The sequence below is a fragment of the Carassius carassius genome, chromosome 2 (genome assembly GCF_963082965.1).
Source record: "Carassius carassius chromosome 2, fCarCar2.1, whole genome shotgun sequence".
NCBI lineage: Eukaryota > Metazoa > Chordata > Actinopteri > Cypriniformes > Cyprinidae > Carassius > Carassius carassius.
Window position 1 is genome coordinate 14,416,208 of NC_081756.1, and position 13,955 is coordinate 14,430,162.

General features: G+C 34.2%; 1 protein-coding gene across 1 annotated transcript; it reads right to left on the reverse strand.

Annotated features, from left to right (window-relative positions):
* Positions 1 to 921: 921 nt before the first annotated feature.
* On the reverse strand, positions 922 to 9,645 carry LOC132097015 (calretinin-like). Its single transcript, XM_059502680.1, has 11 exons — positions 9,446 to 9,645; positions 8,166 to 8,242; positions 7,751 to 7,840; positions 5,554 to 5,634; positions 4,752 to 4,808; positions 4,600 to 4,677; positions 4,468 to 4,523; positions 4,350 to 4,389; positions 2,428 to 2,481; positions 2,066 to 2,137; positions 922 to 1,416 (listed from the first exon to the last, which is right to left on the reverse strand). Exons 1-11 carry the CDS (start codon positions 9,537 to 9,539, stop codon positions 1,300 to 1,302), a joined length of 816 nt encoding a protein of 271 aa, XP_059358663.1. The 5' UTR covers positions 9,540 to 9,645; the 3' UTR covers positions 922 to 1,299.
* Positions 9,646 to 13,955: the final 4,310 nt, after the last annotated feature.

The window sequence follows — 13,955 nt, forward strand, 5'->3', positions numbered from 1 at the left end:
AAAACATATTTTAGTTTCTGCATTTACTGTAAAAGGTGGATTTACAACTAACACAAATTTGTTCTAAGAACATTTTTCTATTGTTCCCATTAAGTCCCCATGAAGTTGTCTATTTTAAATGTTTTAAAACATTTAGATTTTATAATTCTGCAAATTTTATGGGAACGTTGCCTTTTAATGTTCTTTGAACCTGCTGAAAGAATGAGTAATATTTAAATAATTTTAGATTAATATCTAAAAAACATTCCATGTACAATGTATAAATATTGTTTCTGTTCGCTTACGTTTTGAAAACATTCTTAAAGAGCAGATCATTTTGAACAAATGTTGTATTAATGTTACTGGAATAACCTTGCCAAAACATTAGCCAAAGTTCCCTGTTAGCTGGGTTGATGAACTGCAGGGAGGCTTCCATGGTTTGCCCTCTTCTCTTAAAAAATGTAGTAAAAAATGCATGTGGTCCCAGCAGGACAAGCATAATGGCACCTTTAAATTTTGTGCTGCATCACCACAAACCTTTTGCTGTTTTATCCTGTATCAGAGATTAATGAAGCACAAAGAACATTCGTACCATGAAAATGAAAAAGATAAGCTTTAAACACTTCACTGTGCTGCTGCGCTCACTTTGGCTTGAAGATGCGTGTCTTTACTTGCGGGCCCGTGAAGATAAGTTAGCCGATTTTAGATTTATCTAAATGGAAATGAGATCTCAGTGCACCTGAGAAGATGGTACATCCGAACTACGATAACAGGTGCCCGTTATTACCCGTATCTGCTTCCAAAACAGTTGCAGCCTTAACTAAATTAGGGGCATTTATACTACCTTGCAAAATTAAATCCGAAAATATGGAAATGGTCCTATATGTGAAGACAAATTAAGATAGATCCTTTAAAGCAGAAGAAACAGAATGGTTGCGAAGGTAAATGTATTATCTGATCTTTATTTCGGTAATTCTTTTAGCAATGTTGTCAAAACAGAACAGTCTACAGTCTTGCTAGGAACAATAAAAGAGATATATTGGAGAGACTGGAAAGAGAGAGAGCAGGCTACATACATAAAGAAACCAACCAAAGATTTGGTACAAGCAGGAGAATAAGACCATATATCCATCATAATACCTTAATGTCACGTAAAAAAAAAAAAGAGATGCACACATTGAGAAGCCATATCTTTGGGAAAGGCATGCCACGGAGAGAGGAGTATGTTGTGGATGCTGATTAACTTTGACAGGATAAGAGGTGGAACAGAGCCACCGCACGCACCTGCTTTGGCTACATCAGGAAGAGAGAGTAAAGAGTTCACACTAGTGGATCCTTGCATAACACAATCTCCAGCTCTGTGCGGAACAGCTTTCCTCCGTCTGACAACGCCATGATGCTCTTCTTTGAGCTAGCCAGGTTTTGAGGGTCAACAACCTAAAGAAGGATACACATAAAAGTCTGTAAGTATTCAGACTACCATTGCAGAAATGCAGGAATAAGTGCAGGATTATGTAAATAAGCACATATTTTAAAATGTGTTATTTAACATTTATAGTACCTTCCAAAAATTTGTACAAAATATTTGTAAAAAGTTATGCTGAATTTTCAGCAGCCATTATTCCAGTCTACTGTGTCACAGAAAGCATTCCAATATGCAGATTTGGTGCTTTAGAAAGCAGTTTGCTGTTTTTTTCTTTTCTTTTCTTGGAATCTGTGATATTTTTTCAGGATTATTTAGTGAATAGAAAGTTGATGAAAAGAACAGCATTTATTTCAAATAAACATCTTCATACAATATACAATTTAATAAATAATACAATTATTATTATTTTTTAAATCTTACCAACCCCAAATATAATTTAAAGTATCTATATTCATAATTTGACATTTAAAACATCTTCATACAATTTTTTTCTGCATTTGTAGCTTCTGTGACAATTTTCGTCAACTGTACACTAAGCTTTAAATTGTGTGTAAATGCAATTTTGCATATTATATATGACGTTTCAGATGCAGCTTTTCTGCCATATTTTCAATTAAAAGACTTCATAAAATGTTAAATTCCCACCCAACTTCAAGTTACCATTTTATGTTTTTGGTAGAGGTCTCTCAGCAGTGCATCCAGTTCATGTTCATCAATGGAACCATTTCCATCCTATTGAGGGAAAACAAAACAAAGGGGGGGGGGGGGGGGGGTTTGGTAGTTTTATATGCATTCTAAATCATAAGCATATTAAAAAGGCATTTTCTAGAATTTCTAGAGTCTAATTAACATCTGACATAATACTTAAGAAATGTATCTGAAAGGATGTATCAGTTATGAATTTGTGGTTGTGTATCATAAGTGTTGTTTTTGTGTTTAAATTGTCATGTGTAGATTATTAACCCACAATACAAGACAAATGAACAAGAACACAAATTTAAGAAGTATACACATTATCTGACCTTATCATAATAGGTGAAAATTGCTTCAAATTCTTCAGCAGATAGTTTGAAATTCTGGTAAAGAAGAAAAAGAGACATTAGTTCATGCTCAGTGAATGTGTGTATGTGTGCAAGAGTTACAGTGTAATATCAATTTGTCTTCAGATTTAATTTTGAGGGGTTGAATATTTATAACTAGAAAATAATCATTTTAATCCTTTTGATTACAACAGAACAGTGCAGTGACATATAGCATCATTAATATGCTGTAAAAAAAAAAAAAAAGAAAGAAAGAAAGAAAACAAATTAAAATATTGAATGCATAACATTTGTAAACATGCCATTAAAAATGATAATGTGATGTAATCATGCCAAATATTTTACATAAAAGTAATTTAGAAAATGGCTTTTATAATTTAAATCAATGGCATTCCAGTAATGACAGTAATAATATTAAATTCAAATCTCAATTGCATTACTTTTTATTCTATGTATTATATTGGTTTACAATTTATTGTGAGCATTTTATGTCCCTCAGTGTTGGTTATACTCTGCCCTCTGATTCCCCTAGTGAATAAACAAATGTTTTCCCAGTATATTTTAAAATAAATAGAATAAGATTATAAATAATGTAATATTTAGATAATATTTGTTATAACCTCATGCATCATTTATACATACATATATTATACATTTTATACTAACTTCCATTAATAACATTAAAAAGCATTTTTACACTACACTTCAGTCTGATGGAATTTATTAACCACATTCAAATAAAAAATATAGCATATAGAAAATATAGCATAACATATTTTTATTAAAATGTTTGACTGTAAAATGACACCTTTTTATGAATATTTAAAATCTTAATCATGACTGAAATGGCAAAGGAAATCTTGGTCACCATATTTTGACCCTGATAATGATTTGAGACTAAACAGAACGTAGACCAGTTCTTCCAGTCTTAACCTATTTTTTTTTTGTTTTGTTGAGGAAAAAAAGAGAGAGAGAAATAAAGAGAGAGAGAGCACCCAGTGAATGTGGGGAGACTGGGTCGGATCAGTACATCTCTAGGTTCAAGAATAATCTATGGAGATTATCGCAACTACAGTAGGATTGAAATAATCCCTATCAACCCGTGCTCTCTGTAGCAGAAATCAGATCACACACAGACAAACCTTATAAACACACACACACACAAACCTATGTACCCAAATTCAGATTTATCCGTTATCATGTAGTTTTCTACATGGCTTTTGCAGAATACATGCATCTGATCTGCTGATCTAAAAAAAGAGTATCTTGCCATATTACAAACCTTATCTGTTTCTCCTCAGCTCTCACTGTAAACTACTGTGATTCTACTGTAACTGCAAACAATTGCCAGCTTCCAGTATATCACAGTTTGATGAACTGATTTTATAGCTGAATCGAATTTGTTCATAGTTTATGAATTTTGCAACATCGACAATGTTATTGAACTGAACTGAATCAACACTAAACTGACTCCCAACTGTCTTAGTGGAACTGCTTACAGCTGAATAGAACTTGTTTCATAATGAATTTACTTTTTACAGTTATTGAACTGCACTGAACTAACCAATTACTATTCTAACCCACATTCTGTATATATACACCATGTCTTTTGTGCTACAATGATCTACAATGATCATTGTGATATAATGAATTGCACTGTACAGGCATTTGTACCTTGCAATATCAGTATTTACACTTATGGTTACCTGATGTATTTCATTGGCTCTATACTTACATTTATATAAAGTTGAATCATTTAGCGGACACTTTTATCCAAAAAAACTAAACCATGATCTTGTTCTTGCTCTCTTCTGTTCTGAGCTGAAGGAACACTTTACTTGTACCCTACACAATGACAATACAGTTGAACTGAATCTAACATTATGAACAATGCTTGATCTTACCTGAAACTTGAGCAGAAAATTCTCCTTTACAGGAAGCAGTCTGAGGACACAAATATAACATTTTATAAAATATTGCATTAATATGCATTCACTTCACCTCATTCAGAGGCCTTCTCACCTAGCCATTTCGGACAATCCCAGTTTCCCATCACCATTCAGGTCAAACATTTTAAGCTGCAGGAAAAAAAAGCACAAATTAACGCGTGGCTGTGTAAATGTGTGCTTGTGTAAATTGTGTGTGTCCACTCACTATGGTCTGTGTATATTCATTCATTTTCTTGTCATCATAATGTCTGTTTGCTTTGTTCAGCAAGTCTGAGAGAAAGCCCTGGGCAAAATAAATGATTTTATTTAGTAATGGATCTATCTATAGGAAGTTCAGTGTGACCTATTGAGTTATACCTTCAGTTCATTGGCTTCAATGTATCCGCTACGGTCAGTATCATATTTTCTCCATGCCTGAAAAATGAAACCATACGATTAAGACACCTCCACACTTCCCACATGCATATATGTACAGATCCTTTGCCCTGTAAAGGTGAAAACGACAGGGTTTCAATCAAAAATGTTCAGATTTGTATGTGATTATATCATCTTGATAAAACCAGTGAATTTTCGGAATTACACTGGGATTACTGGCGAGGTGATCTACTGTGGAGAAAAACCCACCTGCCCTGATTTACTAGGATGTGTGTTATTGTGTGCATTATTGTATTGTATACGTGTGTTTTCCTCTGTAATGCTAGCAAAACATTTACATTGTGTCCACACTTCTGAACAGTCTGTCCTCTTCTACAATTTAGATGCTCACAATGAATATGTTTTGTATTATTTACAAAATCACCATGTTGTACAAATGAAACTCCATTAACCCAGTTACTCACACATACTCACGCTGTGTTATTTTATGTATTGGATGCCATTCATAATAGATAACCTACTGCAAACAGAATTTTCTTGCTCTCTCTGTCTTTCTTTCACACAGATGCACACAAAAGCACATCAGCTACTGAAAGCCATTTCATTTTTAAAGTGAGACATTAATAATTGCAACTATTGAGTCCCAAAACTAATGGAGAGGTTATTAATCATGTCAGTCAGATTACTAATATGCACAGAGAGTAGAATGTTTATATCAATTAAAATCTCTACAGATCAGGATATCCATAAGATCCGGCAACAAAATAATCACTGTGTTACTTACTGCCATAAACTCTGCACTGGATCCCACAAACTGTCTGAAGCACAATAGAAAATTCTCCTCAGTTGGCAGGATTTGGGCCAGCTGAAAAAGATAAAGAGAGAAAGAATTATTGTATGTTCTAAAAAACACTATAAAAAAACTTCTCATTTAATGTATTATCTCTATCTATCTATCTATCTATCTATCTATCTATCTATCTATCTATCTATCTATCTATCTATCTATCTATCTATCTATCTATCTATCTATCTATCTATCTATCTATCTATCTATCTATCTATCTATCTATCTATCTATCTATCTATCTATCTATATAAACAATAAATATACTGAAAACTAAACATTTTTCCTTTTCTCAACCATTACTTTTAGACTCCATTCTGTAAAACCATTGAATGGGATTTCAGCACCATGGACAGCCGCACAGTGGAGCACAAAGCTCTTATCCATAGCATCCCTTTTGCTACACAATCGACCAAGTGCTGCTGTCTGACTTGATGCCTGTGTAAAGCCTATCTGCCTGGCTTAGGAAGAGAGTGTCTGCAAGGGCTGGACAGGGATGAGAGACAATTTCATGCTTTTGGTTATCTTTTCTGGCACCGACAGTTAGGAGCCCATCATTGCTGAACTGCTGAAGAACACTAAACAGTACCCAACCGAAAAGACTGAAAATTTCTGAAACCATCTGTCTATGACAAGTTCCACCTCTGAGTGCTCTGACACACAAACCTGGGACTGGAGGATCACCTTCTGTCTATGTAGCAAAAAGTACCTTTTCAGCCTTACTATCGATTTGATGTTTTCTTCGATTTAAGGATGTGTATAGTATTACAACATATAGGACAAATATAGTTCTCTATTGTCATATATTTTAAAATGCAATTTATTCCTGTGATGGTAAATTGGAATATTCAGCAGCCATTACTCCAGTCTTCAGTGTCACATGATCCTTCAGAAATCTAATATGCTGATTTAATGCTTAAGAAACATTTTTTATTATATTAAATGCTGAAAACAGTTGTGCTGCTTAAGCTGTGCTCCATTATTTTGTGCAAATACATGATACTTTTTACATGATACTATTTATAATGACTAGAAAAAAAAAAAAAAAAAAAAAAAAACAAGAGAACTCTTATAAATGTCTTAAACCTACCTACTCCTATCGCTTTAATTTATTTGGTTATCTTGTATTTACGGCTATTTAGTATAATAAATGTGCACCCTTTAAAAAGTGAACATCTCTATTCTGCTGATTTTTGATCTTCTGCTAAAAGTTACTCAAATCAATTGATTACTGTTCATACCAGTAAGAATGAAAAACCTACTTTTAAAGATAACTTCTACCTTTCTGAAAGAAGTGAAGCAGAAAACCCCGAAATGGGGAAAAGCAGAAGATGACAGATATGACAATCCCAACATAATCTGCACTTTCATCTTAGATTCACATGCTTCATACAGAAGAACAGATCACTGATCAAACAAGCCTTGAGAAGCAGTCTGAATGAGTTGGTGAAATCCTGCCAGCTTTTAAAATAAAGTAACATGTTGGAGATTTTGTACCAGATTGAAAATAGGAAAACTGCATGACGTTTGAGTGAAAAACTGTGAACATCTAAACTTTGTAGTGAGTTATTCTATCACTTATGGACCACAACTAGGAGGATTTTCTTAATTACAATTTCTAATAGAGTGAGCAAGAGCATGGAGAGGTTCCTTTCATCCTTTCAAAACCATTTTACCTCTACTAAGCTATATAGGACTACAAACAAGTCAAGAGAAAGAAAAGTACCACCACTAAAAACATTTTTAAAAAAAATAGCATCATCACTAAAGCAGGTTAACATTAATTGGAGGAAGGAAGGAGCTCATATGTTCATGTTGTCTCTATGACTGGATTAGTGAGATTTTTTCTTCCAACATAAATCATTTTATCCATATACATTCATGTTGCCATCATGATGGAAGTCACCTCCATCCTCTCCCTCCCCCTTCATCCATCTCTCCCTCCTCTTATTCCATCATCCCCTTGATAGACGCAACCTTCTGTCCTCTCCTTCAAGCCCCTAATCTGCCCTCATTTTCCTCTTTATAAGTCTTCCTGGTGTTCCATGAATCTCAGACAGTGGTTCTGCAATACATTCTCTCTTCATAGCTTTAAACTATTGCCGTGGTTTCAGTGAAAAACGGTGAAATTTACCTCTGACATCTCAATCTTCCCATCACCGTTCTCATCGAATTTTTGCATAAACTCTTTCATCCTGTCTTTGAACGAAGCATTTGAAGGATCCTGAAAACCAACCAAACATGACTGACATGTAAAACAGCACAAATAAGAACAATTTGTTTCACATAGTTTCAGAGAAGTGTCACTTTACATTCAGGAAAATATTTAAAACCAGAAATTGCAATGACATTAGAAAATATCAGCCAGATGGTATCTGGCTCAGATGGCATGTTCATTGAACTAGATTAATTTAGATTCTGTAATTTGGATTAATTTCATTCTGTAGTTCTTAATAACTACATGTGACAAATCACCACTTAACAAGTACAGCTGCAGCTGACGTTTTTAACTTAAATAATGAACATACACAAAACTGTATGTGACTCACCACACTCACACTTTTCCTTGCTAGCTCGAGCTCACGAATGAAATGTTCCAGTTCCTTCCCTTCAATGCAGCCATTTCCTATAGAGAAAAACTTAAGTTCATTTATTTCATTATCAGAGCAAGATCAGACCATCTTAAACCAGCTAAGGCCAGAAAACTAGCTTTGGTTGCCTTTAACTATTTTTACCATATGTTTGTACATATGGCATTCACATATATATCACTGTCAAACTAGCTTAAACCTAAGATGGTTTGTTGGTCTTGGCTGGCCACTTAGCTTAGTCATGCATTTGTGAGGCAAACTCACTGACCAGTTAATCAAGTTGACTGCCAGCTTCACAGAAATGGAAGACCAGCTTAAACCAGCTTCAACTATTTAAGACCAGTTCGAACCAAAAACAGCAAACCATTTTAGGCTGGTTTTAGACGTGGGCTAATTTTTCTCAAACCCCGCCCATCACTTTTAATCTTCAGTCTCTCAAACGCTGACACATAAATCAATTGGAAGGAAATATTCCATTTCTGAGCGGATCAATAATGCTAACAATTCATGTGAGGCATAATTCACTGAGCTGCGAAAACGCCATGCCTAACGCTGAAAGCAGTTAACAGTGCAATATCAGGCAATCATCCCACTGGCGCTTTTTCAATTTCCCTGAATATTTCAAGAACACGCTTCAGCGTAAAACGGCATTGTACACTGCATGAGGATACAACTTGCGTTATACATGCTTGCATACATTTATTTTATTTGATTATTTTTAAACGTGTAACTCAGGGAACTTATAGGAAACCCGCATAAAAATAAAAACATATGCATGCACATGCGGTACCGCAAAGAAATATAATGTCATGAATGCTTGAGTTCATCACTCAACCCAGACCAAAAATTACACGAGTAAAATATTCTTACTAATTGTCATAATAATAAGAATAATGCATGCCTCTCTTTTAGAAAGTGTAGTTCCTTACAAGAATCCTGCAGATACAGTAATTGACTATCACTACAAAAAGTGTTGGAACACTGAATTACTCATTCCATAAACATCTCGTATTTTATTGATGTATTGGGTTATTGCTTAGATTTTAACATGTTATCCTTATAATTTAATTGCTTTTGTAGCCCACTTTAAAATATACATAATATATTAAATGTAAACTAAAATGTAATTAATAGAAATCAAGTCGAATAGAAAAATTAGTTTGGATAAGTAGCTCCGATGTAGGCTACGACTAAACTAAGAACGCTTTTCGTCCCGGGACTCACTCCGTTACACTCACCATCAGCATCGAATTTATTCCAGATGTCGAGGAACTGGGTAGCAGTGAGTTCCGCCAAGTGCAATGGAACGGGCTCTGCCGCTTTATTCGCCATATCTATCGGTTTTATCTCTCTTCGGGTTTTTTATTTATTTCAAAGAAACAGGTATCCTGTCTTTGGAGCACTCCTCTACCCCTATGCGAGTCACTGGAAGTAGCCCGACAAAGACGGCAGCTTTTAACAGCTGAAGTCTGCAGTTCATACACTTTCCAATAGGCGGCATCATGTAGCGCGTTTAAAAACAGCTTGAGCAGTCGAGTTCATTCAGATCCGTATTCTAGGAGCATCACAGCAGGATTATAGAAATTCATTCAAATGTTCACAAATCCTATGCGTTCGTACGCTTCTACGAGCAGAATATTGCATCAAAGTTTCCTAAAGCATATTATCTGTTATCAACAATGGAGTCGTTTAAAAAATATATGGAAGGCTTTATTTATGAAATCTTCAGTCAGTTAGTTTGTAAAGGTTAATATTAACATTTGTGTCCGTACATGAAAGAGTACATGAATCTACTCTTCAGAAGTAGCCTACTTAAAAATACATTGTTAACTATTATGCTTGCCCAAACCACACAAATAGATAGATAGATACACTGTAAAAATGAATCATGGGTCTTGTAATTTTCATCAAAAAAATTAAGGTGATAATTAAAAATAATGTGTGGATTTCAGTAAAGAAATTGTGATTCAGTGTTGTATAGAAAATAATGAGGACTTTTTACTAATAAAACCAAGAGATGCGTTTTCCTCATTTTGTTTTAGGAGACTTAAGCAGTTTTGGTGCTTGAATTGGGGAACTGATTAAACTAAAATAATTAAGGAAAGAAGGCTGCCTATTTAATTTAAGTGAATTTTGCAATTTTGCAGTTTTATTTTAGAGGTGATTGTTAGTTCCCAGCATGCTTTGCATATGGCTGGATATGGAGAGTAAATTTTGAAATTAAATGCTACTTTATGTTTTTGAGTGAAGGGTGGCATCTATTAATGTTTAATGTTCAGTTACATTTGACATTTGTAAGAGTTTCTGTAACATCGAAGTTTCCATTGCACAGTGCAATCGTTACCACTGTGCAGAAGAGTAGAGCTTGTAGTTATGGATACTACTCTAATGCATTAAACCTTGTTTAATGAGCAGTAGCCTTGCTAGTGCTAGTGCAGTACTTTCCAGTATTTCTCAAGTATTTTCCTATTTGAGCTGATTGGCTGTATACAGTCATGTAAATGTATAAAATAACAAAATACAAACAGATCTCATTTAAAATCACAGACTTTTGAGAATAAACTTAAAATAAATGAGCACATTTCCCTAATTATATTAAATTTATTGTGCCATAGACTAAATAATTTAGGAATTTTTACTTAATTTATTTGGGAAAAATTTCACACAAAAAAAACAACCTTAAAATCTACTCAAATATAATACGTGTAATATTGTTACCATAATTTTTTTAAGCAGATACAATGTAATATTTTTTACAGTGTAGATAGATAGATAGATAGATAGATAAGCTCCTTCATTTCCATAAATTATGCTCCTACTGTATGTTGAATGTGTCAGATAAAGCTGGTTTAGCAGCATTTTAATAATGTTAGTGTGTTGTGTATGAATCTATAGGGGCTGCAGGATTTTCTGCACACCATCCCCCCTTTTCCAACATCTTAACCAATGAACACATCAGTCTATTTATAGGGAAAAAAGAAAATGAGATAGAAACGGAATTAGTTTGGGAAAGCACTGGGAGTAGAATACAAGATGATAGGAGAAACTGCAAGGGCAAAATGGACAGGAATACACCATAACAAGCAATAAACAGCAATCTTTGTAGGAGACTACATAAACTAAATAGGCCTAAATCAGTACAATTTCCGCCAATTACCAATCAATCTCACACACGTGCTTGTCTCAGCAGTTTGGATTTAAGGACTGCAGACACTGGCTGAGTTGGTGAATGGATGGCAGCACTAATTCTTGATTACCTTTGAGAAGCCTGTTGTAATCGTATCGATCACGATCGACAGGTAGACAATAACGGAAAAGTCAGTACAATTTTTTTTTTTGTTCTAGTGTGTTTGTGTGTGTTTTGTACATATTTTTCTGTACCTATTAGATCCTCCCTGATGGACGTCAAAACTAAATGTTGAGGGGGGAGGGGTGATATAATGTAGCCAATATGGAGATTTACTGCTAAATATAAAGATGCATTCCTCTGACTAATTTTACATTAAACTGTAATAATAATAATTTAAACTAGATACACGTTAAAGTTGCATGTGTTACTATAGTCTCGCATAGCCAGACCTTCAGACTGACGGCTGAATGTCTGGAATCTATGGCAGCTTTCAATGGTCAAGGTCCGCCCATAAACCCGTTTGACCGACATGTCAAACATCCAATCAGAGTTCGTTTCATTTAGCGGCACATTTCGAGTAGTGGAAATGTCGACACAATAATAGACCAGTATGTAAAACTCTCAGACATATTTGAAAGATAATATGCGCAAACTTTAAATATTTCTCGTACTTTTGAATATCCAGCGTTTAGTTGATCCTGATTGGCGCTCGTCGTCACAGTTGTAAACTCGAAGTCAGCAATTTTGTTTCCAGGCGAATCATTAAAGAACTCGACAAACACACACGTCTCCAAGAAATCCCGTATAATTCAACCAATCCGATGACGACTTCAACACTCTTGAAGTTTTTCCACTTTTGTGTCTCATATACAGTACATAAGACATTTAGCCAACGGTCCATGGGCGTGATGTCTGAGGCTGACACTAGTGTTACTATAACAAACACCGCTTCCATGTCTATTCACTGCTTTTCTAATTTAACACAATAATCATAATGACTTTAAATGATCTTTAATAATGACTTTAATTAATCGGCACATGATGTGCTATTCTAATTCTTTGTGATTTATTCAATTATTTAATCAGCACATTGTGTAATTAATTAGATTAAAACATTTAAACATAAGGAATACACAATGAAATCATGCTTATTAGGTCACTGTGTAATTTGCACCCTGATTAAAATGCAGTGGTTGCCTCTAATTTAAAATGGCTACAGATATTTTTAAGGCCAGCTTACTTGTTTTAAAGCATATTTCAATGTATACATTTGCTTGAAAATAAATAAATACAAATTATACAAATCCACAAACAGAATTGAAATCATCCAAAAAAAAAGAGTAATGATCGGTTCATCACAAAAAAAAAAAAAAATGGTATAGTATAATCTGGGTGGTCTTTTTAAAAAGGCTGAGGTCAGGGATCTTGGTATTAAAATGGTTAGTGACTACTGATGACATGATTAGTGATGAGAGACAACCAAATATCTGCAGAAGGATATGCTGGCAAGCCCCCTGGAACTGCTCTTATGCACTGCAAGAGAGGGAGAATAAGAGAAGAAGCATTTAAGAGATTAAAAAGGCAGAAGCAAGGAGGTTAGCAGTGATTATGCAAAAGAAAAACATGTTAATGTGTTCAAAAGTTTGGGGTCGGTAAAATTAAAAAAAAAAATGTTTTGTAAGAAGTCACTTTATTTGATAAAAATACAGCAAAGAAAGCTTTAAAATAAGTGTTTTCTATTTTAATACATTTCAAATATAATTTATTCCTTTGATGGCAAAGCTGAAATTTCATTAGGCATAACTCCAGTTTTCAGTTTCACATGATCCTTTAGAAATCATTTTATTATGCTGATTTGGTGCTCAATTTTTTTTATCCATTGAATATTATTGTTGAAAACAGCTACGTTGTTTGATATCTAAATGGAAATCGTTATGCATGTTTATAGGATTCTTTGAGAAAATTACAAAATATTAATTGCATATATTTGAATGAGAAATCATTTGTAACAATGCAAGTCTTTACTTCCACTGTTTTATCAATTTAATGCATCCTTGCTGTACAATAAGTATACTTTTTTTTTTAATAAATGAAACCTTACCGACCTCATATTTAGCTGCAGTTACTGATATCCACAGTTCAACATTGTCAAAATAAATATGATAAATAAATTCAGTGAATCAAGCCAAATATAAATATCTAAAATAAACATCTGCATGCAAATGATGACCAGATGCATTTGCTACAAACAAACAAAAACCAATGCTTTATATAAGCAGATTTCAATATCAAGGGTACTATTTCCCATAAGTTTCAATGGCTGTCCTTCTGCCACCACAAAACATGATCTGATGCAATAGATAGGCATGTGTCCAGTGTCCAGAATCAGACGTATGATTCCATCTGTCAAATGTTCCCACATATGTAAAATGTTGTTCATCTGATGTGAAGGATAATAAAGTTTTTAGGCATACTTAGGGAGTATTTTGACCAGAACACATGCAGAACACGTATATGCACTTGATCCTTTCCAAAGTCAAGATTAAACTGAGCCACATCTGCCATATTCATGTGGTCTGGGCTGAGCACAATGCCACCAACATTAAAGATCCTCCTGC

Coding starts and splice junctions, on each gene's coding strand:
- LOC132097015 (XM_059502680.1), bottom strand. CDS start 9,539: ATGGCGAATAAAGCGGCAGAGCCCGTTCCATTGCACTTGGCGGAACTC. Junction 8,243..9,445: donor GAATAAATTCGATGCTGATG/GTGAGTGTAACG, acceptor TTTTCTCTATAG/GAAATGGCTGCATTGAAGGG. Junction 4,809..5,553: donor CCAGTGCAGAGTTTATGGCA/GTAAGTAACACA, acceptor TTCATTTTTCAG/GCATGGAGAAAATATGATAC.